General features: G+C 36.9%; 1 protein-coding gene across 2 annotated transcripts in view; it reads right to left on the bottom strand.

Annotated features, from left to right (window-relative positions):
- Window positions 1-418: 418 nt before the first annotated feature.
- Window positions 419-26783, bottom strand: part of top2b (DNA topoisomerase II beta) — a 37665-nt gene continuing 11300 nt past the window's right edge. For both annotated transcript variants that reach the window (XM_055219778.2, XM_055219779.2), the window contains exons 6-35: window positions 24969-25066; window positions 24671-24883; window positions 24386-24559; window positions 22022-22123; window positions 20423-20560; window positions 20136-20274; window positions 19791-19948; window positions 19321-19446; window positions 19108-19218; window positions 18566-18671; window positions 18370-18479; window positions 17956-18048; window positions 17581-17695; window positions 16719-16840; window positions 15900-16048; window positions 15544-15775; window positions 15242-15376; window positions 14944-15144; window positions 14532-14727; window positions 8716-8807; window positions 6971-7126; window positions 6740-6823; window positions 6461-6661; window positions 6181-6340; window positions 5435-5602; window positions 5146-5344; window positions 2147-2226; window positions 1775-1864; window positions 1404-1627; window positions 419-1314 (exon numbers count right to left, since the gene is read on the bottom strand). In XM_055219778.2, the coding sequence (XP_055075753.1) occupies window positions 1159-1314; window positions 1404-1627; window positions 1775-1864; window positions 2147-2226; window positions 5146-5344; window positions 5435-5602; window positions 6181-6340; window positions 6461-6661; window positions 6740-6823; window positions 6971-7126; window positions 8716-8807; window positions 14532-14727; window positions 14944-15144; window positions 15242-15376; window positions 15544-15775; window positions 15900-16048; window positions 16719-16840; window positions 17581-17695; window positions 17956-18048; window positions 18370-18479; window positions 18566-18671; window positions 19108-19218; window positions 19321-19446; window positions 19791-19948; window positions 20136-20274; window positions 20423-20560; window positions 22022-22123; window positions 24386-24559; window positions 24671-24883; window positions 24969-25066 (4328 nt within the window). In that variant the 3' untranslated portion in view covers window positions 419-1158. The remainder of the gene's footprint in view (window positions 1315-1403; window positions 1628-1774; window positions 1865-2146; window positions 2227-5145; window positions 5345-5434; window positions 5603-6180; window positions 6341-6460; window positions 6662-6739; window positions 6824-6970; window positions 7127-8715; window positions 8808-14531; window positions 14728-14943; window positions 15145-15241; window positions 15377-15543; window positions 15776-15899; window positions 16049-16718; window positions 16841-17580; window positions 17696-17955; window positions 18049-18369; window positions 18480-18565; window positions 18672-19107; window positions 19219-19320; window positions 19447-19790; window positions 19949-20135; window positions 20275-20422; window positions 20561-22021; window positions 22124-24385; window positions 24560-24670; window positions 24884-24968; window positions 25067-26783) is intronic.

The raw sequence follows: 26783 nt of genomic DNA, 5'->3' as shown, positions 1-26783 counted from the left end.
GAACCATGTTTTTAAACTAAAGAAAAGTGGCTTGGGGTAAGATTGACCCCAAAGGTCTTATTAAGGTAACCACAAATAAAATCTGAAATGTTACATTTTTGTAACAAATCATTTTTTATATCCATTACTCAAAACTTAAATATTTCAGATTTAATAAATAAGCACCATTTTCTACTACTAAACGTATTCTGACAGATTAAAAAATTGGATGTGGTATTTCTGGGAACAAAGTTCCCTCTAGCAAAGTAATTTTGAAGAACAGCATTTCTCTTCACAGTTCTTTTGCTCATCAAATGAAACCTAGGCTATACAGGGCCATGCTGTGGTTTAAATATAACCTTACCTAGACATGGTAAGCAAGTGATTTTTCTACCACACTAGTCTAAAGTTGCTAAACAAATGTTTCAGAGACCACAAGTAATTTACATTTCATGTTTATTTCCAAGTCGTCTCAAAAAGGTAAATCACCTCTAGTTTAAGATCATTAAAAGGTGCTGAAGCACAGTGGCCTAAACATCTAAAAGCTGCTCAAGACAGATACATTTCAATGATAAAAAAACTGTAAATGTATCATAACAATAATACCAACAATAATAATAACAATAAGAAAAAGAGTAAAACAGCTACACAGTAGAAAGAATTGAACATCACAATAAAAAAAATAATAATAAAATGGAGAGGAAATGTACAAAAGTTCTGCTGGGCAGAGGACAGGTAACTTCAACAAGCATGTTTCTGGGGCCTTATTTATAAAATGCTGCGTAGAAACAGTCTTAAATTACGATCATTTCTCAAAAGCGTGTACGTGTGATTCATAGAACGAACGCACCGAAGACGCGTGTACGCCTCACTTTCAGATGTAAAACTTTTAATCGCAAATGATCTTGAAATTGTGCGCAGCTTGCCGAATTAATGTCATTGACATATAAAAGAGCACCCGTCAATGTTTAAATCCTTTTCCAGGAGCAATAATATCTTGTATTTTCAAAAACCTGCAGCAATCAGACAAACAATCAGGCCTTGACGTTGCGCTAAGCACTTTTCCACGCCAAAGACCGTTTTACAAATCGTTGCTGTGGGTTTTTGCTCTACGATTAAATCTGTCCGTACGCAGGCTTTATAAATGAGGCCCCTGGACTGAGTGTGCGAAGGTGTTTTCTAGTCAAACATGTCATCGTCTTCGTCATTATCAGATTCATCAAAGTATTTAACCTCCTTCTTAGCTCGACCAGACCGATCTCTGCTCGAGTCTAATCGGGAGAAGCTGTTCGTGCCTGCATCGACATCTTCATCGTCAGATGCTTTCTTCATTTTCTAGAAGACAGTAACAAACAACATAAGCGTAACTATTACGTAACATAAACAAGGTCTGATGATTCATTATTAGAGGATGTACCACTTACCCTGCTTGTGGTAGGTTTTCCTGTCTTCTTCACTGGATTAAAAGTATCCTCTTCTGAGCTGGACTGTTTCCTCTTCCTGCCACGTCCTTTGCTGGCTGCCTTTGGGGTTGCTGGTGCTTTTTTAGCAGTTGCTTCTGAGTCTGAGTCCCAGGTGGCTGGATTGGGCCTTTTGGCTTTTGCTGAAGTTTTCTTTTGTTTAGGTGCTGCATCTGTAGGTTTCTTAGCTGATGGTACGAAAAATACGTATTAATGAGCAAATTGAACATGGCAGACTTTATATAGATACCAAGAGCATCCGTTCAAGTTAAACTTGATTCACTGATTGTAAGTTGTGTGAGTCGAATGCCCCAAGTGGACGTGCAGGGATGTACCTTTCTTAGGTGATGGTTTCTCAAATGCAGAACTGCTGGAATATGATGAGAAGACTGGAGCCCGGTCATCGTCGCTGTCTGACTTCACTTCTGATCAACAAATGAACTCATTATAAACAACATATACTAACCATACCTGAATAGCATGTTCTTAGAAATGTTGTAAACCAGGTGTTTCCAACCCTGCTCCTAGTGAGCTACCGTCCTGCAGACGTCAGCTCCAACACACCTGTCTGTAATTATCAAGCAACCCTGAACACCTTGATTAGCTGCTTCAGCTGTGTTTGATTGGGGCTGTAACTAAAATATGCAGGACGGTAGCTCATGAGGAGCAGGGTTGGAGACCCCTGTTGTAAACATACACACACGCACCGTCACCGCTGCTCTTGTCAGCATAGGCAGTTTTAGATGAGAACACACTCTTTGTTGGTTTCTTCACTGGTGAAGCAGTCCTAAAAAGCAGATTATTCGAGATTATTATTTGCAGTGGTGTTTCTTAATACTTAATAAATGCATTAAAGAGAATTTGAAGGTAATGTGTTTAAAGCAGTACTCCAGCGAATAATGAAAATTACCCCATGATTGACTTACCTTCAAGCCATCCGAGATACATATGAGCATCCTCTTTCAAATGAACACAATCAAAGTCATAATAAAACATGTCCTTGCTCTTCCAAGCCCTACAACGCTAATAAACAGGAATCAGGGAACAACATCAGACTCCAAAGCCCAAACAGTGCATCCAATCTTCATAAACGTAATCTGCATGGCTCCAGGGGGTTAATAAAGAACTTCTGAGGGTGATCAGTGCCATTTTGTTAGAAAAATATCCATATTTAAAACTTTACAAATGGAAATAACTAGCTTCCAGTAACGACACCATCTCCTCTGCATTCATGAGAGATTTTTAGCGTAGTGAGCCATACACTGCAAAGTCTTTTTTAGTACAAATTCTTAAAGGGGCAGATGAAACCAAAATTGAGTTGTTTGGAAAGAACACACAACGCTATGTGTGGAGAACAAAAGGCACAACACACCAACATCAAAACCTCTTCCCAACTGTGAAATATGGTGGAGGGGCCATCATGGTTTGGGGCTGCTTTGCTGCCTCAGGCCCTTGACGGATTACTGTCATCGATGGAAAAATGAATTCCAAAGTTTATCAAGACATTTTGCAGGAAAACTTAAGACCATCTGTCCCCCAACTGAAGCTTAACAGAGGATGGACGATGCAACAGTACAACAACCCAAAGCATAGAAGTAAATCAACAACAGAATGGCTTCAACAGAAGAAAATACGCCTTCTGGAGTGACCCAGTCAGAGTCCTGACCTCAACCCGATTGAGATGCTGTGACATGACCTCAAGAGAGCGATTCACACCAGACATCCCAAGAATATTGCTGAACTGAAACACTTTTGTGAAGAGGAATGGTCCAAAATTTCTCCTGACTGTTGTGCAGGTCTGATCTGCAACTATAGGAAACGTTTGGTTGAGGTTATTGCTGCCAAAGGAGGGTCAACCAGTTATTAAACCCAAAGGTTCACATACTTTTTCCACCCTGCACTATGAATGTTTACATTTTGTGTTCAATAAAAACATGAAAACGTATAATGTTTGTGCGGTATTAGTTTAAGCAGACTGTGTTTCTCTATTGTTGTGACTTAGATGAAGATCAGAACACATTTTATGACCAATTTATGAAGAAATCCAAGAAAGCCCAAAGGGTTTACATACTTTTTCTTTCAACTGTATGTGCAAAAATGTGCTGTTTTGGGGTGTGTCCTTTAAAATGCAAATGAGCTGATAAAATTCAAACACTGATCACAATAATGGTGGTTTGTTGCAATTAAAACTCAATAGTGCTTTTCTCTGCACTAAATGGCAGTGCTGTGATTGGATAGTGCAGATTAAGGGGCAGTATTATTATAATAAGAGCTTCTTATGACATCATAAGAAGAGCCAAATTTCAACTACCTATTTTTTCATGTGCTTGAAGAGAATGGTTTACCAAAACTAAGTTACTGGGTTGATCTTTTTTTTACATTTTCTAGGTTGATAGAAGCACTGGGGACCCAATCATAGCACTCAAACATGGAAAAAGTCAAATTTTCATGCCATGGCCCCTTTAAATCAAGATGTATTTTCTTGATGAGCAAAATTACCTAAGAAAATAAGTCAAGTTTTTAGAATTTGTGCTTAAAACAAGCCAAAAATCTGCCAATAGGGTAACGAGGTAATTTTGTATTTCATTTTTCGTGAATTAAGTATTTTTCAATGGGGTTTTGCTTGTTTTATGCATAAATTCACTTAAATTTGATTTTTTTGTCTCTACAAACTAGACACCTATTTCTTAGGTAATTATGCTCATCAAGAAAATGCATCTTGATTTAAGAATCTTTAGATATTTGTACTAAAAACAAGAAAAAAATACCCAGTAAGAAAGTCATTTTTGCTGTGTACAGTCTTGTTTTCTGTAAAAATATCTAAAAATTCCTAAATTAAGATGCTTTTTCTTGATGAGCAAAATGACCCAAGAAAATAAGTCTAGTTTTTAGACCAAAAATATCAAATCTTGAACATTTTTCTTAAACACTAAATTCAAGAAAAATTCAAAACAAATTTGCTTACCTCATTGGCAGATTTTTTTGCTTGTTTTATGCACAAAATCACTTAAATGTGACATTTATTAATCTGTTTCATGCAAAAATTCACTTAAATTAGATTTTTTTTTGTGTGTGTCTACAAACTAGACACCTATTTCTTAGGTAATTTTGCTTATCAAGAAAATGCATCCCGATTTAAGAATCTTTAGATATTTGTAGTAAAAACAAGACAAAAATACTCAGTAAGAAAGTCATTTTTGCAGTGTAGGTACGCTGTGTAGTGATGTAGTGGTGTAGTGACAAACGCAAAGGGCACAAAGCAAAACAATGCAAGTCACAAGTTAAAACAGGATTTCGATATGACACAAGAGGATATTGAGTTATCTCTATCTGTACCTCAAACGACTCACAATGCATGGTTCTTGTGAGAGTCTGCTCTTACCGCATTGTACACTATGCTACATTCTGGTGAATGCGTATTGGATGCTAGTTATTATAGTTTATGTAGCCGTGTTGATTACGTCTACGAAGGATGAATGCACTTTTTTGGGCTTTATAGTCAACTTGTTCCCTGGTTTCTGTTTACCACCGTTATAAAACGTGGACATAAGGACTTTTTTAATATAACTTTGTTTGTTTTTTATCTGAAAGAAGATGGGCATATATATCTCGGTTGGCTTGATGTTGAGTAAATCATGGGGGAATAGTCTTTAAATATTTGATATATGCATATATACGTCAAAAAAACAAATAAAGATGCACATACGGAGTTAATGTTGTTTTTGGAGGGAATATATCATCATCATCATCATCATCACCATCATCTTCATCAACATTATTGTTTTGCTCTGTGGGAGTTGGTCTGTATGATTGAACCGGAGAGCTTGGAGCATCATTTTCTTGTTCCTCATCATCATCTGCATCTTCCTCCTCAGAGAAGTCAAATGTGTACTTGGCCTTCACCGCTGAAAGATTTCAACACAACACACACGATTTCAGGATATTTCATGATTACATAATTTTTAGGACATATTTATAGATAAACTCCCACACACCTGATGCTCTCCTGGATGTGGTATCTCTGGGAATGACAGGTTCATTTACATCCAGCTCAATGTCAGATTTTTCTTCATCACTTTCATTATCGTCTGACCATGGGTTCCTCTTTTTCACTTTCTTAGCTGGACCTTTAACACCAGCAGGCTTTCTTTGTCTTGGAGCACCTGAAAAGACCAACAGAACACCTATAGCTGCTTTTGGACTGCTTAATCCCAGTACTTATTTATAGGAACGAGTACTTGAGCGGTTACCCAAGAACGGGCTGAACAGAAATCATACAGACAATAATGTGCCCCCAATATCTTTATAATACACAATTACCTGCACACTGTTGTCACGACAGAAAGACAATATACACAGTACTGGATTATAGCTGAAAGAGGAGAAATTGATGCAAAATAAAGACTAAACTTACCAGCTGTTTGTAAAATGTGAATGAGTGTCTGTTCTGATTTTGACGCAATGCTCATGCATCTGTGTACGCGTACAAGTCAAATAAACTATGCTTTGCAAAGCTGTGCATTAGACCGTGAACATACGTTTGCATACACATGCGGTCCCGATACTAAAATCGTTCACCAAAAAGTGGGTAGCTTCATAAATAAGTACTATGAAAAGGTTCCCGCTGTGCGAATGGGGCTTCTGTCACGGACAGGTTGACATTTGTGTGATATATAATAATGTAATGTTAATGCTAAAGAGTTTCACAGTAAACTGATGTTTTTGATGTGACTGTTCCTACCAGGTTCCTTGTTCTCTCTCTTCACACGCGGGGCTTTGGGTTTTGCTACTGGGTTGGGCAGGCCAGATGGTGAAATTAGGGAATTTTCTGTGGTTCCTCCGTTTGAGCCAAGCGCGCTGTCCTCATCAAACTCCAACTTCACAGCTGGATCCACTTCAGCCTGACACAAACACACAAACATTAACAGATATAAAGACATTACATTCACCGTCTCTAAAAGTCCTCGAATAATTCACACAAGGATGAAGTTAAACCCACAAACAAACACACTAACACTTACCCCCTTCTTTTTCTTGGTGAGTTTCTTGGAAGCGTCAGCTTTCATGGCCTGTGTGACCTGTGGCTCTATCCTGCGGCCGTACGGAGAGGGTTGAGTTTCCTCCAAATGCATTTTCTTTACTTTGGGTTTGCCCACCTTCCCCTTCACTAGCTTCACAGCATTTCCAGAGTTCGCGCTCTCCCTCTCCTGCTCCTCCAGACGCTGAAAAACAAAGATGGATATCTCTCACATGTGTCATTATCTTAAAACCCTCTCTTCCGTGTTTTTTAGGAAACTCACGTCCAGCTCCTCTATGAAGACGGCAAGATCTTCTCTCCAAAGATCCTCTGAATTCTTTCTCTGAAGTTCATTCAATTCTCCTTTCTGTATGACACATTAAAAAGCACACACTCACAGTTAATACTGTATCCTGCTGTAATCGTCAATCGTCTTTAGTGGCTTGGACTATAACTATATATTTATTGAAAATGAATGTGAATAACGCAAAAAGTGACAACTATATTGATGTACCTTAAGGTCTCTCTGTCTGAGAAGCTCATCCACCTTCTCCTTGGTCAAACACCACAGTGGCATGTTCAAAATGTAGTTAAAATTAGGCCCGGAGGATGATCCAGAGTCCACTGAGCTGTCACTGTCATTACCGCCACCATCCTCATCCTCCAATGACTGAGATCATTTGCCCGACCAATCAGAAAGAGATGAACAGTAAGCGAGTGGTACAACTTTGAACAACCAAAATCTTTTTTACCATTAAAAGTCTACAAATGGTTAATTAATAGTCTGCTACCCAACCTTTTTTCAAGTGTAACGTGTGTGTTTGTAATAAATGAAAAAGATTAAGTATGTAAGTACAGCCCTGATCTAAAATATGAGGTAAATATGAACAAAGAAGGCTGTCAACAAATTTGTGTTGCTCCTCCAGGGATGCATTACGACTAATCGCAATTTATCTATAGTTCAAGTTCAAGTTCAGTTTATTTGTTAAGCGCTTTAAAAAAGATTGAGACCTACCAAAGTCCTTATAGGCATACAGTAAAGACATAATAGTAAGACATAGAACTTAAAACTAGGGATGCACCGATAGGATTTTTTGGGACCGATACCGATTTAAACAGACAACTTCTGGGCGATACCAATATACACTTGTATACAATACTATACAGTTGGTCTATTAGCTAGTTTATTTCTGTATCAAATTATTTTTACTGAACATGGATTGGATCTAATTAACATTCAACTGACCAACATAATAAGAGAGGCACAAATTAAGCTAAAACAAATATAATGTATAGGGCACGCCAGAACCTAAAATCATTTTAATTGAACAACAGACATGTGAATCATTGCCTTTATGCGGTAAATTAAAGCAACACTAAAGAGTTTTTGCTTTTTGCTCCCCCTACAGGTTAGAAGCGTTATTGTCCTTTACCACTGTTGTAAATACTGCAGCATAGCTGGCTCTGATTGGATTGTAGGTCTGCCGTAAAGAAAGTTTTTGTAGTTTTCAATCGAACTACAGGACCGCGACCTGACGGTTGGAAACTTCTTTAGTGCGGTTTTGGCCAATAGAGGGCTGCAAAGCGAATGTGAAAGTGACGTTCACCCTGTTTCGAGTGGATGAACGACTGAAACTTTTTGGGAAACGTTATTTTATGGTAAAAAAAAACTCTTTAGTGTTGCTTTAATAAACAATCGGTATAGGCCTTTCTCGTGCCATTGCCGATGGTTTCAAATTCATAAAAAATCGGCCGATAAATATCGGTGGCCGATACATCGGTGAATCACTACTTAAAACACATGACAACTCAAATTAAAAGGCAAGATATCCATGCCTAGTAAAATAATACAATAATAAAACATAGAAATATAAAAAACAGAATAATATAGCAGAATAAAAGTTTTTGTTTACATCATATATGTGTGTGAACTGTGTATAATAATTATGCATATATAAATATGCACACATGCATGTATAATTTAAAGATTTTTTTATATATATTAAGTATTTATATATAATATAAATTATGCATAAATATACAAATGTATATACACATGTAAACATTTCTTAAATATATACATGCATGCATGTGTGTGCATTTATCTATACAAAGTTATTATACACAGTTCACACACACATATATGATGTAAACACAAACTTTAATTCTGCATTCCTACCTCCTATTGATCTTTCGTTCAAAAATCTAATGTAAACAAATGAAAATCCCAAGTTGCAGGGAGTCTTTTACCACAATTACCTTCTCCTGGGCTTTATTCCATGCCGCGACAGGGTCCGATTCATATCCCTTCTGCACAAGCATTCGGATCAAATCTCTCTTTGACTTGTTCTCTGTAAAAATAATGTAAACCATTAAAACATACAGAAAGACAAACATTGTAATGTTTGAAAATGGCTTCACTAGTTTAAGTCAGGGTTCCCACACCTTAGATAACTTCGAATTTAAGGACCTTTTAAGGACTTTCCAGGTCCAATACCCTCAAATTCAAGGACCAAATGTGGGGACACATTTCAAGTGAGAGCAAGGTTACATCGTGTTACTTTATAAGATACATTGTTACAGTTCCCTTTCGAGGGAACTCGCGCTGCGTCACTGCAGTAACACTTTGGGGACGCCTCCAAGGGTAAGTGCGTCTGAATGTGTATATCAAATTCAACCAATGGTGAGGCTTAACGACAAAGACAGGGTGACACAGGAGCTAGGAAGTATATCGCTATTTGAAATATTACCAAAGACGGCGTTACAGGGACGCAGGAAGTCTGGCAAGGGAGACCCAGCGTCTCGTTCCCTTCTCAGGGAACAATAGTTACATACGTAACTAGAGATCGACCGATATATCTGTTTTCCGATATTTTCCCCAATATTTGAGCATTTTCCGATGATCGGATATCGGGTTTGTGATATCGGATTGACCGATAAACGAGAGAATTGAGAATTGCGCGCTGGACGCATCTGAGGAGAAGAGCTCACAGCAGCAGCAGCGTGCACAGCAGATATGACGGCGGAGTGACGCGACTTCATTAAAAGGACTTTGAGTATACTTACTTTGCATCTGAGGCATTTAAAACACATCTTCTTTGTGCATTAATGTATGTTATGTTAAATAAGTTGATATATTAAAAGCAATGTGTGCAGTTTGTCCAAGAATAGAGACGAACTCACAAAAAACACGTGCTGTTCACTTACCGGGGTTGAAGGCTGAAGCTTTTAACAAGATTTACCCTAAGTTATATTAAAATTTACCAGATAAACATTATTTTGCTAAAATATCTATATAAATGTCTGTGGATATTAATTAATTATTTATTACCTCCGCAAGCGGTCACAGTTTGATACAGTTAATGCGTGATACAGTAAATGCATAGATAACAGCGCTGTCAACAGCCATTTCATAAGCTATAACAACAAAATATTAATTATTCTGACATCAAATAACATTACCAGTTAAGAAATTCAGTGATATATAAGCCGTTTTGTTTGTTACTTTCCTGAATGTAGTATTTCAGTCAGTGATATTATTTGTAAAACCTCTTTGCCAACTACTTGTTGGACTGCTGAAGGCTACATGTTGCTGGTCAAAACAACCATATTATTCCAAAAAAGGCACTTAATCCACCTGTTTTACTCTATAAACTATGTATAACAAGCAGCCAACTCCGCTATAGTTTTCTCTCTTTCCCGCTGCCAACCGCTGCCGAACTTTGGATCAGTCCATTTCTGACGAAATGATAGGGGTGTTTGGAATGGTCCATGTATTGGGAATATAGTTTCTACATTATTCATTAAATTAATATTATTCTTCACTCTTTCAGACCCCTCTATTTATTACTTTGTATGCAAAGAGGGAGTAATTGTGATGATGATTATTATTATAAAGGTTTGTTCAGTTCAGTAGTGTAGTAGTAATTATTATGTCAAAAACAGAAGTATAACAGTAAATAAAAATCGGTTTAGCATATCGGTTATCGGGCACATAAGCATCCAAATATTTGTTATTGGCATCGGTTTAAAAAAATGAGTATCGGTCGATCTCTATACGTAACCCGAGACGTTTTCATGTGTCAAACACAACTATGCAAAAAAGCATTTTTGTATAAATCAACATCCGCATACAGAATATATAAGCATTTAAAGCAAACAGTTTAGCACGTGTGCTTAAAAAGTCTAGAATTTTTTAGGGATGCATTGGTTGACCGGCCAGAGATCAGAACCGGCCATTTTTTGCGCAATCGGCAACCGGCCGGTTTTTGTATTTTTTCGGCCGATTTTTCCAAAAGTGCACCCGCGTGAAAAGACTACATTTTTATCATTCGCAAACATGTCTTTTGTATAAAAGCATTTCGAAAATCTGTGCGCAGGACATTAAGATTGCAAGCTGCAATGTCTGTAAACAGGGTTCTTGCAGGTTTCAGCAAGTTAAATTTAAGACCTTTTTAAGACCTTTTAAGACAATTATGAGTAAAATTTAAGACCTACACGACACATTACTAGAAGCATTCAAATTATCTCAGAAATTCTTAAAACGTTCTATTTTTATTGATTCAGTTATAGAAAAATATAAAATGAACGCAGTTTTAAAACAGATAATCAAAATACATGGAAATACATTATGCTTAACTCTATTAGACCGCGATTGTTGGCGCCGACAAATTTTACCCATAGCCCTTTAGGAAGAGACTTCTGACAATGGAAGCCCAAAAATGGCTCATAGTGAGCCATTGAAATACATTGAGTTAGAGGCAAAGAGCTGTGATTTTTCTTAATTAATAGTCAAGAAATGCATTGATTTACAATATTTATACATCACACTAATATGTGTAAGTAGTATTTTTATAAAATTCTATCAACAATGTTTTTTGACAAATAAAATTCACTTATATTAGATCAGTTAGTATGGTCAGCTGCTGGTTTGTGCCTAGTTTTACACTGCCTCATACAACTAAGCTTTAAAATGCATCACACTCTGTAGTACGTAAGCTTATAGGGGAGGTTTCCCAGACATGGATAAGAGCTTTCCAAACTTGAAAACAATTGCACTGACATATCTTAAAATACATCAAAATGCACACAAGTAATGGTTTTAGTAAGGCATGTTTATTAAAACTAGTTATATGTCATAATTAAACTAAGGCCTAGTCCTGTTTTAAGCTAATCCCTGCCCGGGAAACCACCCCATAATGTTTAATGTACAGCTGGCTGTGTGATGTGTATATATCTTGTGCCTGTTTATAAATATACAAAGAACAAAAGATCACTTTCAATTATTATTAATCCCTAAAAGCATTAATATATGCATTTTATTAATACAAGTTATTAATAAATTAATGTATTGCATTTAATTGAATACAGAATCACAGAGCCAAAAAAACACTTCACCCATACGTTTTATGCATAAATATGCACTATATACTGCCATCAGGTTTAATAGCCTCTCTAATTACACAATAACGGATGAATCTGCATTAAGAAAATGAAATTTACCATTAAAAGGCTGTTTGATGTGTTGCTAACGTTATCCACTAAGACCGTTTCTCAATCCGAAGGCTGTAGCCTCCGAAGGGTCGCATTTCTTATTTCAGAAACGGTCTTATTTCAGAATATAACTTTGAAATTAACTTTAAAATATTGATTATTATTCTTAGTTTATCGTTAATTGTTGTAATATGCTTATGACTTGCGAATGTAATGCTCAGTTAACTTAAATAAACCAGGCGATGCCGTATGCAGCAGCCTGCCTATGCGAAAGCGCTCTGATCTACCGCTGTTCATTTAACCGTAACTCCTGAAGCATTTGCGCAATAAAAAAGTTTGAATTGTTCCTAAAAGAAAACAATTGCACTTTTTTGAAATATATGGTTTATTACGGTACTTTCTTGCTTTCCGTCTGTCAATCGCTGATGTTTGTGGAGAGCTGAAGGGAAAGCGTGTTAGGTTCAAGTGCATCGCAGCAAAGAGCAATATTAAGGTCTAAAATATAAAACTGTGTAACACTAAAGTTGACACGCTGTTGGTGACTCGTGACTCGACGGCCCGACTGTTTAAGTTGATTTTCAATAAAGCAGCATTGATTTTTGTTCGCTTCTGTGTCCTCTATGTTTCAGAACCTGGCAAATGCTCAGGTAAGCCACGGGCTTATAAATTACCCCGAAAAAGATTTTTGACTATACAGAACTAAGTTTAAGGATTGTTTCTCGCCAAACCCACAGTAAACAGTCAGATCACAACACCTGAAATATAGCTTATGGCACGATTTGCGTGGATTATGACAAAGGGCGGAACGTTTCTTTTTAGAGACCCACCATCATACACTTTCTGCCTCCGCCACTGAATTAAGTTAGTTCTTCAGCGTTTTAAATTACTATTTTATTTTCTGCGGACAACGCTTTTTGGGAATGAAAATAGGTAAGAAATTTAAGACTTGGGTAAATTAAATTTAAGACCTGGGATAAAAATCTGGGTGTTTTTAAGACTTTTTAAGGCCTTAAATTTAACATTCTGAATTTTAGACTTTTTAAGACTTTTTAAGACCCCGCGGGAACCCTGTGTAAAGGACAAGTTAATCGCGGAGATTAACAACAGTACATTCGCAGGGCTCTCAAGTCTCACGCATTCACTGTGTGATACACGCATTTCAGTCAGTTTACACACTCACACCTTGTATTTCTAAGAGACTGATAACTTTTCCTGCTATATACAATTAATGGACGAGGCGCAGGGAAGTTATCTGTCGAGTTTAGCTGTCTCGAGTTTTTCTCACGCTCCTCTGATGTCAATCACGTGGATGTGCGGCGCGTGCACGCACAGAGTGAAAGCTAGAAGAGCAAGATCCGATAAATGCTGTAAATAACGCAGGTTTCTTGAATATAGCGAAATACGTGTTAAATTATGCTTGATTTATTAAAAAACTCTCCAACTGCTTTGCGATCAGAAGCTTTAGCTTACCTGAAACTAACGTAGAGGCTTACTGAAATTAATGAAAGGAGCAGAGATGTATTTCATTATTATTGCCATGTAGTACTGAGCATTTAACCTTATCTCTCTCTTAAACACAGCTAAAAATACACGCTGATGGCAAGTGCTCCAATCCTACTGTAAATAATACAGATTTCATTTTAATTTTGATACATTTGTATTTTTTAATATGTAGAGCAATTTATTTAATTTGGATACATTTGTTTGTCTTTTATCAGACTTACCAATTGTTATAATTTATATTTGTGCTGGTCAGTTATGAATAAAGGTTACATTGAACTGCTAGCAAAAACTTGAGAATTTGGTGGGGCAGAGGGGCTCCACCCCTAACAGATGTTATCTCACTCCAAACTTTTAAATAAAACCTGAGAGCCCTGTATTCACCACAACAAACTTGGTAAGACATTTAAGTTCATCACCTGATAGAACACAATAAGTATCAAAAGTCTGTTGATAATGCAAAACAAGCAAGACCTTCAACCATCCATGTCATGGTCTCATTTAACCACTTATGTCTGTATTGAATGTAGCCTACTGCAGTTTCTGCTGTTAATTTTAGATGGTTACAGTTATTGTTTTCAATATCCAAACCAAGTTTAGCCTGTTAAATACCAAATAAGCATATTGTTTATGTATACTTTCATTCTTTCTTGTTTGTTGCTTGATAAGAAAAATAATTGGAAATCGGATCGCAATTGGCCAATTTGCTTGTTAAGAAAATCGGTATAAAAACCGGCCATGAAAAATCAAGATCGTGCATCCCTAGAATTTTTATAATATTATCCTACACTACACAGGAAATAATATGGATTTTTTTTTTCAGAAAACTTCTTGCATAAAATAGATTTAAGCACTTTCAATGACCTGTATCTATGTATGTATATTTTCAAAAACTTCCCAGGGCCTTCCCCATTTTCACAAACTTTCAAGGATTTTAAGGACCCGTGGGAACCCTGTTAAGTGCATAAATACTATTTTAATACTTATAAATACTTATCAACAACCAGAAACACAAGAAAGGGACACAGATTATTTCAGGAAGAGCCTTTAAAAAAAGCATCTTAAAAAAAAAAAAATCTTACCGATTGAAATTTTCCCTTCAATCTTTTCCAGCACAAATCGAGCCTGGTTAGAGAGTTTGGCTGATTCAGCACCCAGACTTCCTATCAGCCAGTCTTTCCTTAGCTTATAATAGTGCAGGCGTAGTTCAAAAAACTCCTTCAAGATGTCCTGCACGGAGTCATAGCGCTTCAGACAGCCCATGTGATCAAACAGCACCTGCAGACACACAGACAAAAATTGGACTTAAATCTATGCTATAAAAGTACTTAAATGTCTTAAATTCGGATTTTAAAATGTGGAACACAAATCTGTAATTTATATCACAGATTGCAGGACTAAGCAGTGCCTTATTTAATGACAGGCTATCTCTTTCAGACCAACTATGATGGAGAGTGTCAATAAAAATTTATTAAACGAGAACACAACACATACCATGGAGTTGCATGTGAGAGAAGACTGCAGTTTGAAGACCTTGTGAAGACCGGCTGCCTCGGCCTGTGCCAACTTCTCCTCTGTCATACGCACCACAAACTTTACTGTGCTGTCGGTGTGATACTCTTTATAGTCAGAGATCAAAGGAGGTGTTTTGTCTGTTCCTTGAAGCATGGGCTCTAGAACAGACTCCTTATATGCCTGACAGAGACGAAAAAACATCATCAGTACAACAATAGAGCAGTAACAAAACCTTATAGTGAAGAAAGGTCCTGACTATAGAATCTCCATAGATTACCTGAGTCCAGGTACGAACAGGAAGTTCGGTAATCTCAATTGTGTTTTTGTCCAGGACGGACACTTCCCCACTGACCAAATACTGGTTTTGTCCCAGTTCATGAATAATGCCTTTAAAGTTCTTGTAGCTAGGCAGCTGAGGAAAAGACAGAGATGCACAGAATAAGTAAGGCCGTAACGAATTGTTAGACACATTACATTTCATAATAAGTTTTAATGTATGTAATTAATGTATGTAATTCTCTTTACAGACATACAATATTAGGCTTGTTCAAAAAAGTATAAATGTGTCAAAGACTTTACAATGGGCAGGGGTTCCTGGTGGTTAAGCATACGGTTGATGTTGTTGACAATCTCTCGTGGGTCATAGTTGGGGATCTTGCAGGCCCAGCCAGTCCCGATGCCCTCGGCTCCGTTCACCAGCACCATAGGTATTATGGGAATGTACCACTCTGGCTCCACCTTTTGGTTGTCATCATACAAGAACTTCAGCAGACTGGAGTCCACAGCGGGAAACAGCAGTTTGGCCAGTGGACTAAGAGAAGATTAAAACAAATAAAGATGTTGTGAAGCCCTTAGAACTATAATATATCTTTAGAAAAGGATGCACTAGTATACTTGCTTTCATCACTAATGACAACAAAGCAACCAAGTCTTACCTGAGCATAGTGAAAATGTAACGTGGGCTGGCAGCATCTTTACCACCATTGATACGGGTACCAAACTGACCAAGCGGCTGAAGAATATTGATGTTGTTGCTGCCCACAAAGTTCTGGGCTAGATTCACGATGGTCATCATCAGAGCTTGCTGCAGATAACATAACATCTCTTTAAAAACAATTCTGTAATTTTCCCAATTTTAGTAACAATATCATGTGTTTTTCCGAAAGAAACATATATTTTGCTTGAAAACATCAAAGCTCAAAATAAAATTTTTTTGCTCTGTGTAAACTTTTTACTGCCACCAAACCAAAAGATAAATACTTTACTATTACATCACTGCAAACTAAAAGTTTATAAGGCTTAATAAGAGCTATAATACTTACGCCCTCCTGCTATTTAAACAAAAACGTCACAAAAGCCACATCTGGAGGTCATAAATGCTTAAAAATGACTTGTGCTTTTCACTGTGTTAAAATTCCATAAGTTTATAGTGTTTATCATTGTGTCTTTGGCTAAATTCAATGTATCCCAGTGTATTGTCTAAATCTGTAAAGCTTTATGAAAAATATCAGGAGATTGCAAAAAGTATTAACAGGGGTGCTGCAGGGTTTTATCCTGGGTCCTTTCGTCTTCATCATCTAAACAACATATTTCTTTACCTTCTGCCATGTTTGAATTTCTACTCAGACTAATTAATCTGTCATGTTGCATCATGTTTTTATCAGTTATGGACCCAATACGATATCTCCGCACAATTACATTTTTTGCACTATTGTAATATTGTAAACAAATGTAATGAAATGGTTGCTACAAACTTCGCCATGATGGTATGCAGACATCTCAGCCACGGATCCGGCCAGCTGGGCCACCTTAACTTCCCTCTTGTCATTTCTCTTCATACAAGTGAACAAGACCTTCCTCTGACCTGGCTTCAGACCTGCACAAGATCAAGAATAAAAGACACTTTACATAAACTACACACATTAGGGATGTGCATCGATGCATTGCGTTCCCATTAAAAAGACCTGTCTAAAATCGATTCTAAATCGTAAGGCTCTGATTCAGTGTTTCATGCACAGCTTGTGCGTGTACTACGGCTCCGTGTTCAGTAGGAAGTCCTTATCAATCTAAAATCACTTCGAGTTTGAGTTTAACGTGCATTTGAAAAAGTAACACTCGTCAAACACAATCATTCAAAATATTCTCTATTATCATGAAAATACCAGAACAGTGATATAAATATGCCTCTAGATATTTCCTGGAATAGTGTTTGTAATGATACTTCTTCTGTGGCACTAATATAGTTTCTGCACGAAAGCGGCCTCTGGCTTTTGAATGTGGCGACATTTCACTGTAATTCATTCAAATTCATTCATTGAGAAAACGCGCATTTCCCTGATTAATTGTCACAACCCGTTAACTTACTATCCTTTGAGTTTAAGGCTAATTCACACTGATCCGACAAACACCAGAATTCTAGTTTAGTTTGTCAGTGTTCTTCTGTGTTTGCTGGGGTTTGCTTTGTCGGATGAGTGTGAATTAGCCGTTAAACATTATCAGGACTGCATTAGCTTTAGCTTTGGTTTTCGAGTAGTTTTGTTCATGTTCGTTTTTAGAGAAGTTTGTTGCTGCAACTTCAGAGCAAAAGGATGTAGATGCAGAACTGAAGATACACACCATCAACAAGTGAAGGAATGGATCTCTCGTTGTCTGAGTTTGAGAAAAGAATCAGTTCTTTGTTGATGAAGTCATTGTAGGAAAGGTGTTGTGTCATGGTGCCATACAGGTATTGCTGTGAAAAAAATGACCAATGTGAATAAAAGATTTAAAATACCCATAAAAGAAGTTAGTACATTTGTAAATTACAAATCTACCCAAGTATATTGTTCACAATGTATACAGAGAATTATTGTTTGGGAAGTTAATGTCAAAATTCTGATTAACATTTTCTATTATGCATTGAAAAGGACCTTTCATCCAAAGCAACATATAGTAAATTCAACGTGCATTTTATCAGTGTGTCCAGAATACATTTTCTTTGTGTTTGTGTACCTCTGGCAGTCCGTGCATTCTCCTCTGCCGTCTGTCCTCCATGAAATTAGTCAGCCACTCTTTCCTGTCATCTGTCTTCTTCTTGCTGAACGCCTGAGCACAGGCCACACATTAGTTTAACCAGCTGTCTAATCATTTCAATAAAAGCTTTAGCTTTGATTAAGTCTTTTATTTGTAATGTAAAGAACATTCTGTGAAAATATAAGCTTGATATCTTTATTATTGACTGTGTAAGGTCATGCCACAGACTAAAAATCAATCTCCCATCTACATAATATGATTATAAGACTTTAGACTGAATTGCATAGACAAAGTCATCTTAATAAATTAAATGTTGTATATAAAAACAAAATACAATGTGTGTCAATTTAAGCCTACTGCTGTACGGAAACAGAGAGGAAGCTTAAAACTAACCAGCGTAATGGCAGCATCATCTTCAGTGCCATTGTACTTGAACATAATTCGATGCCTCTCCATGTCGGCAAAATACTCCTTTGCTTCTTTGCTTGTGCTGGTACCCAAACCTTAAATATATTATACAAACATACAGTTGTAGATGCCAGTTATAAGACACAGTATCTTTCAAATCAGGAAGCCAAACAACACAAACCTTTGTAGTACTTTATGTGCCACGTTTTATAATTTTCAGTATGTTTCTTCCATTCTTCGAACTCTGGGATGCTGTAAAACGCCACCTGTTGCTTGTTCTTATTGGCCTGCAAAGGGAGTGATATGTAAATAACATTGTAACAAATGTGACTGATGACATGTAGCTTACCAGATGTGACAAAATATAATGTATCTGGACTCAAATACCTTTGTTATTATTGGTTAACTGCATTGGTTTATATTAGCTTTCGCATTAAGCAATGTTGAACATTACTGTAATATGTTATCTAGTGATTGTTGTGATTTTTTTTAAGTTTTAATAATTCACATTCCCTTCCACCTTAGCAGACAGCAAACCGTAAGAAAGTCTAGGCTGTATCTTAGGCTGATGCCTCTGTGGTGACATGTAATGTTTGCTTAAATAAAGGGCAAAAATGCTGAAAAAGCAGAACGGCAATACGTTTGCCAAACGAGTATTCTTCGCCTGTAAACAAAACATCTGGATGGCTTGTGTGTTAAATGTGTTAATTAAGAGTGTTGTACCTTAACAATGGGTGTGATGAACTCCTCCAGGAAGGTGTGCTTGAGCAAAGACGGCCAGTTGTGATGGAAGAAGTTAATGAGTAGACCCTTGATGTGAGAGCCATCTTGATCCTGAGTACGAATAATGAAATTATGTTCAATAAAATAAACAACATCTCTGCATCCTGACTAAATAAATAACATATAATAAATAGATGAATCAGATTATGGTACCTGATCGGTCATGATCATAATTTTTCCGTAGCGTAAACTCTTCAGAGACTCTGGATCTTCATAGCTCTTCTTGTACTGAAGACCTACAATCTTAATGATGTTGTTGATTTCTGCATTCTCCATGATCTAGGATCAAAACATGGATCAAAATATCTTCTTTAAACAGCAATATAAGTGAATCTCATTTTCGTTTTTTCTAAGAATAAATGTATTCTGAAGTCTTCATTATTCTTCATAATGTGAACAAACAATTATTGCAGTGCAATAATTTTTACATTTACCCACACAATATTTAAAGGCATTACAACAAATATTATCATGATGTATAAAAATATAATTTTATTCATTACAGTAAGGAAAATAGACATTTATGCATTACAATTATGATAATTTGGGCATTATGTCATGAAAACGTCACACCAGAAGATTTTTAATGGTCTTACAATAATTTCTTTCGATTTTGATCTCACCTGTTTGTGTGTGGCCTCCCTCACATTGAGAATCTTTCCCCTGAGAGGAAACACTCCATATCGATCTCGCCCAATCACTCCTAAACCAGATACAGCCAGAGACTTGGCCGAATCTCCTTCAGTCAGGATTAGGGTACAATCAGAAGAGTGCTTACCACCTACATAACACAGAGCAAGAGTTATGGCACTGCTAAATCGAGCATTTGAAAAAGTACAAGTCAAACATGAGCCATTTTCAACAAGGCATGTGGGAACATTAAAAACCCCAAAATACTGCTATAAAGATCTCATGATAACATGTAAGACGTGGAACAGCTGATGAGAGCAGAAGTGTCATGGACTTACCAGCATCATTGGCGTCATCCAGTTTAGGGATTCCTTTAATCTTGCTGTGTTTGACAGAGGAACATTTCTTGTTTAGCTGTGTCTGAGCCTTAAACTTTACCCAGTTCAGTATGCTCTCCACAATCCCACAGTTTGTGGCCTGTAAAATTTACCAAAACCAGTGTTTTTATTTTAAAAACCAAAAGCATTTGATAGCCATGATGGATTGGGATACTTTTCTGTTTTATTTAATAACTGCGAAATAGCGGTTACATTAGAGTATGTATGAGAGATTTCAACATGCTTACAGCTCTGACGAATTTCTCAGAGAGAACACATTTGGAGCCAAAGCTTTTGGTCTGAAGGGTCATGTTTTCCTTGGTCTGGGAATCAAAAGTTGGGTTTTCGATCAGGGCGTTCACAAATACCCACACATGGTTTTTAACCTGAAAATGAAAAAGACAAGTTGCAAGTTTAAATACAAACCGTATTTAAAAAAGTATTATATACACCTTAGATCTCTAAATTCGAGGGATGAGAATAAGGATTTTTTTCAACAAATATTGACTTGATGTGTAAACAGATATTATATTAGAGAGGCAATTGCAGGGGATTCCTGAGTTGATGAAAAACAATTAATTATAAATAACTGTAAAAAAAAAATGTACCAGTAAAAGAAATTTACTAGATGAAGGTCTAATAAATAAGGAATAATTGACAACGGGCCATTGAAATATAAGAAAATAATGCACACCCAAGGTGGTAATGCGACACGACGCGAAGAGAATGTGCATTATTTTCAAATAATTCAAAGGACTGGAGTCAATTATTCCTTTTATACCATGGTTACCACAAACATCACTCTGGTGCCTACTTTTAAGACAAAGTTAGGTGTGTGGTTATCGAAAATTATTACACGGCTCTCTGGAATGCTTGATTCTGATTGGTCAGTTGAGACATTTGCAGGTTCGTTCTTTTCAAATAATAACCGCTCCAAAGTAATAACGCATAGCCGGTACTACTTGTATGTTTGAAATCCCTCCGCGCCAACAAAGATTACTGTTTGGCGCCATCTTGTGACAAACACTGGACAACCGCAATTAAGAATGGACAATTTTGACATTAATTTTTAACATGTAAGGAAAAAACAAAACAGTTAATAGAAGAACGAACAACGACAAGACACAGAGAGCTTACTGAGACTGAACTTGACAAAATAGAGCATGACAGCTACGAAGCCAACACACAAAAAAAATACAGAATGGGCATTAAAACTTCTCAAAGACTGGCTAAAAGAGAAAAAAATGGACACAGACAAATATGAAGTAGTGGATCTTAATAAGGTATTACGATCATTTTATGCATCTGTGCAAAGTTTCGCGGAAGGATAAAAATGTTAATTTAAAACAAATATGCCAATAAAATGGCAAAATTCATATTCATGTCCAGTTTTTTTTCTTATGTGGCAAGTAGCCGTGTAATAAGCGGGATAATGTAGAGGCAGCCTGTAGTTATCGCGAAATAAGCCCCTTCAGTGTGATACAAGACCCTCCGCTTCGCGTCGTGTCCTGATCACACTGTCGGGGCTTATTTCACGATAACTACCGGCTGCCTCTACATTATCCCTTACATAATGCATACCCATGGAACATTTCTCAACCAATCAACAGACCCGTGGTATAAGTAAGGAATAATTGACGACGGGCCATTGAATTATAAGAAAACAATAACAATAACCATGTAAAATACTATTGACAAAAAACTTTCCAAACAAAAAGTTAAACTTGCAAATGTGCAATTAAATTATTAAAATATTTACTTAAAATCTAAGAGGGTAGTAAAGGGGTCAAGGGTTCGCTGACAAAAACGTTTGTATTAGAGGAATGTGGTGATAAGTCAAAGCTCACCTGGAATGGTTTCACTGAGACTCCAGCTTTGTTCTTCTTCTTGACGACTTCAATCAGTTTTGCCACTATTTGGTCCACAACATAGTCAACATGTCTTCCACCCTGAGATAGCAACAAAAATAATATAAATATTTGAATGACAGATAATGCAACACTTAGTATGAACACTAAGTTCCGCCTTCCAAAAAATCATCAATTGAAACTTACAAAAACTTACAATTGACTGGAGAAGGGGCTCTATACTAAGATTTAATCTAAGATATAGTGACGTTTCAGAGCCCCTAAGTGTCATGTTTTTAAAACTGCGTGGTGACAAATCTAGTGACGTTTTGGAAAAACTTTAGCTACTGTCAGCAGTACTGCCCCGCAAATGCAAGGTCTTAATGTCCTACTGTAGGAAAACCTATCAATGCATCGACTCAAAAAGAATTTTGCATAAATGAGTACAAAACAGCATTTTTAAATAGCAGCCAATTATCTGTATATTGTTTGCTTCTTTCGGTCAAAATTACATTTGACTGTTTTATCATATGAACATCAACATAACTTGTCAGTAAATATACTAGTTATTATTAATATAACGTTCGTGAATGAATCGTTCTTTTTGAACAAATCTTTTAGGTGAACGAATTGTTCTCTTTCACGCAATCCATTGACTCATACTTCTCGTTCACTGAAATCTCCCTCCCTTTTTGTACAATGAGACGCAGGCTTCTTTCTGCCTTTAAACGGTGACAAAAGCACAAGCCAATGGCGTTTAAATAGACCATTTTGCCAAATGTAAACAACACTGGTCCAGAAGCACTTCCTGTTTCAGTTTTTAGCGCTACGTAAACGTTGGGCTAAAAACAACCAACAGAACATATATAGCTGAATCAAAAGGTTAAACAAACATCTTTAAGATAAAGGTGAAATACAGAAAACAGTTACAAACTGAAACAGGAAGTGTTTCTAGACCAGTGTTGTTTACACCTTGCAAATGGTCTATATGAGCTGTGACATGTGCTGAAATGTGGGCTCAATGTGCAGCCTTCACTGAACAAGTCGCTGTTTTGAGTCTAAATGAGAGATCACATTTTGAATCACAATGAGAGATCACAATTTAATAACTGGTATCTAGTTAGTAAATGAAATAAGTGAATTTCTCATTTCGTCTACTGAATGAGATGAATGAAAGGAAGTCACGTACAGAAAGCAGGTGCAATGCAAACAATCTAATAAAAATGAATAATTTGGTTTAATTTTAGTTTGTTTAAATTAAAGTTTTAGTTTTAATTCAAGTTGATTTGTATTAACCTTAATAAAAATTATTTCAATATCAAGGTAATTACTATGGTTTTACTACAGATATATTGGCACCAATGTTTACTGCATAAATATTATGAATCTGACTTTAAAAAAACTACAAACCAATAAAATAATCACTTTTTGTAAAGTAGCACCCAAAAACTGGACAAAAATAAAACAATACTAAATATTCTTCATTTATTTCTATGCAACAATCAATGTTAACAACTTTTTTTATCAGTAGCAGCCGATGACTTATTTTTCTTTTTGCCGTTTAGCGCGATCTTGTGATTTTGTTTCATATACATTACACTCTGTCTCTGGACAGGGTTCCCACACCTAGGTTAACTTCAAATTCAAGAACTTTTCAAGGACTTTCCAGGTCCAATACACTCAAATTCAAGGACTTGATGTGGGGACACACTTCAAGTGAGAGCAAGGTTACATTATGTTACCTTTCAAGATACATTGTTACAGTTCCCTTTCGAGGGAACTCACGCTGCGTCACTGCGGTGACACTTTGGGGACGCCTCCAGGGGTAAGTGAGTCTGAATGTGCATATCAAATTTAACCAATGGTGAAGCTTAACGACAAAGAAAGTACAGGAGCCAGGAAGTACATTGCTATTTAAAATATTGCCAAAGACGTTGCTGTAAAATATTGCTGTTACAGAAACACAGAAAGTATGGCAAGAGAGAGGCAGTGTCTCGTTCCCTTCTCAGGGAACAACAATTACATACGTAACCCAAGACGTTTTTATGTGTCAAACACAACTATGGAAAAAGGCATTTGGGTATGAATCAATAATGCTTAAAAGGCTAGAAATTTTATTATATTATCCTACACTACACAGGGAATAATATGGATTTTTTCCCCTAGAAAACTTATTGCATAAAATAGATTCAAGCTCTTTCAATGATTTGTATCTATTGTTTCAATAACTTCCCAGGGCCTTGAATTTTTCCCCCGTTTCAAAAACTTGCAAGGATTTCAAGGACACGTGGGAACCCTGTCTGGAGAGTATGAGGCCTTTTGTGGCTTATTGAAACAGAATAAATAAAAGTGCATTTCAGAAACCTTGGTGGTGGCAATGCTGTTGACAAAGCTGATCTGCTGAAATCCCTTCTCGCTCATGGTGAGACAAACTTCCCAGCGCTCATTCACAGTTTCATTCACCACCTTCAGAGCGACCCCTGTCTCGTCCAGTTTATCCTTCACATACAGGTCCACGTAACTCCGGAACCCATTTACCTGCAGTGACAAACAAACAGATGATCTGTGTTTACAAGTCAATATAAAAACACAACATTAGAAGTCGATAAAAAAATTTTGGTGACTTGAACAGAATTGCAGATGACTTACGGGTAGTTTCTTTCCATTGAGCATGACTTTAACACCCCTGCAGGAGCCGGCAACATCATACGCCCTGCGGGTTAGCAGAGCCAAGATGTCCTTGTCCAGTTTCTCCATTTTAAATTTGGCCAGGTCAGGTTGGAATGTAACACATGTGAAATCTTCACCGTCAAAAAACTTAATCTTTGCATCATTAGTCTTTGCCATGTTCTCTTGCCATGTCTGTGAGAGAAAGACATGTGTTCAAAGTAAAGTCTCCTAACAGATCTTTCATGTTCCTAATTGCTGTTCAGCAAAATGCCTGTACCTGTTTGAAGCTGCGTTTGTACTCTTTGCAGGCCGTCTCCACTGTAAACTTTGTGCTGAATATGTTGCAGAGTTTAGCACCATATCCATTTCTCCCACCTGGAGGTATAAGGTTAAAGAGTAAAGTCTGGGTGTGCAGTATGTATATACTCTCAAAATAACAAAACAGAAATGCTGTGTGTCAATTTATACATGCATAGCAAGACCTCTGAGTTCAGCAAGACAGTGGTGATTTTTGCAGCTAAAAGTTTTAAAACTAGCCTGAAGGAGGAAAAATGTGTTATTGCCTTCTTACTCTATATAGCCCAGTGGCGCATTCCAAGAGCTGTGGCACTAATCACCATTTAACAGATTTGGCTAAGGCTTGGGCAATAAAACGATCACAATAAAACTCCAAAATGATTGCAATAAAATGTATGTTGATAACAATGAAAAACTGGACATTTTTACTTGATATAGATAAAATAAAACAGCATATCACACAGTAGAAATATTCAAAGTAATCAGTCAGCTGTGGTATATTTAACTATAGACCGGTTCATCGGGCGCACGTGCGGTGATGCGATAAGCGTCTGGTCCGAACTTTACTTCCGGTTTCTGTTTGTTTAATGGTCTGACTAGCTGCTGAAACTGAACTCTTAAACAAATACCTTGTCGAAAATTACAAATGTTTTCGGTTCCTATGTAATCTACGTGTTGTTTATTTTGCTTGTTATATGAATAAACTACTTTAAAAGGACTTTGTTGTTATTTATTCTTCGCGGAGTTTACAGGAAGTTACGTGATGACCACGAAAGCCGCTTGTTTTTGTTGTTACTGCTGAAACCATCAATAGGGTGGTATATATACTAGGGCTGCACGATTCGGAGAAAAAAATCTAATTGCGATTTTTCTGATCAAAATTGCGATTCGCGATTTAAAGTGCGATTCATTAGTATATAATAAAAGAGGTACATCCAGGTTTGTTGTGGTGGTTTTAAAAGCACCAAAGAAAGATGCTGTGCTACTGTTTATTTAAAACCTCTTAAACATTGTACCAAGTTGTCTGCAGGACTTTGCTATTCTGCAGACAAACTTTTTTTTAATCTAAGAACATTAAAAAAATACAATTTAAATTTTTTTTTTTTTGAAAGTTTTATTTAAAATAACATATAGGCCAATGTATTTTGGCTGTCACTACAACAATGCATCTGACAAGCAAATGTTTAGTTTTTCTTTTAATCATAAGACTATACTCATCTTGTTTTACTTTAAGGCATCTGTAATAAATGTAAATATATTAGTTATTAGAATCTATGATTTAACATAAGCAAAAAATACAAATAAAACACTGCACAGTCCTCACTGTAGGATTTTAAATGTGGAGCTGCAGAAGCTTGTTCAGTTAAGAGTAAGGAGTGATTTTAATTTTTGGTGTGTAATAAACATTTCTGACACAGAAAGCACCGGGTTACTGTCACTTTAAGACACAAGACAGCTTTAAAACTGCTCTGCTTCAATATACTGATAAACATCCAGCTGTTTATGTTCACTTAGGGCGCACTCACACTATCCAAACCAAACCGCGTTCGGGCGCGTTTGACCCCCAAAGCCTGGTTTGTTTGACAAGCGTGATCGCTCTGTTCCGCGCCCGGGCGCGGATTGGTTAATCGCGCCACGGCCGGGTTGCAGAGGTGGGCCGGAGCGCGGTTCACTTGGGCTCAGGCGCGGAAGGCTGTGGTGTGAGCGCATTCGCGCCTGAGCGCGATTCAAAAGGTAAAGACGTCAGCTGTGCGATCACTCACCTTCATCTGCCGCCGTAAAAACCTTTTGATGC

Source organism: Misgurnus anguillicaudatus, chromosome 20 (genome assembly GCF_027580225.2).
Source record: "Misgurnus anguillicaudatus chromosome 20, ASM2758022v2, whole genome shotgun sequence".
Taxonomy (NCBI): domain Eukaryota; kingdom Metazoa; phylum Chordata; class Actinopteri; order Cypriniformes; family Cobitidae; genus Misgurnus; species Misgurnus anguillicaudatus.
Note: the sequence above shows the minus strand (reverse complement) of the source record. Positions and strands in the feature narration are given on the sequence as shown.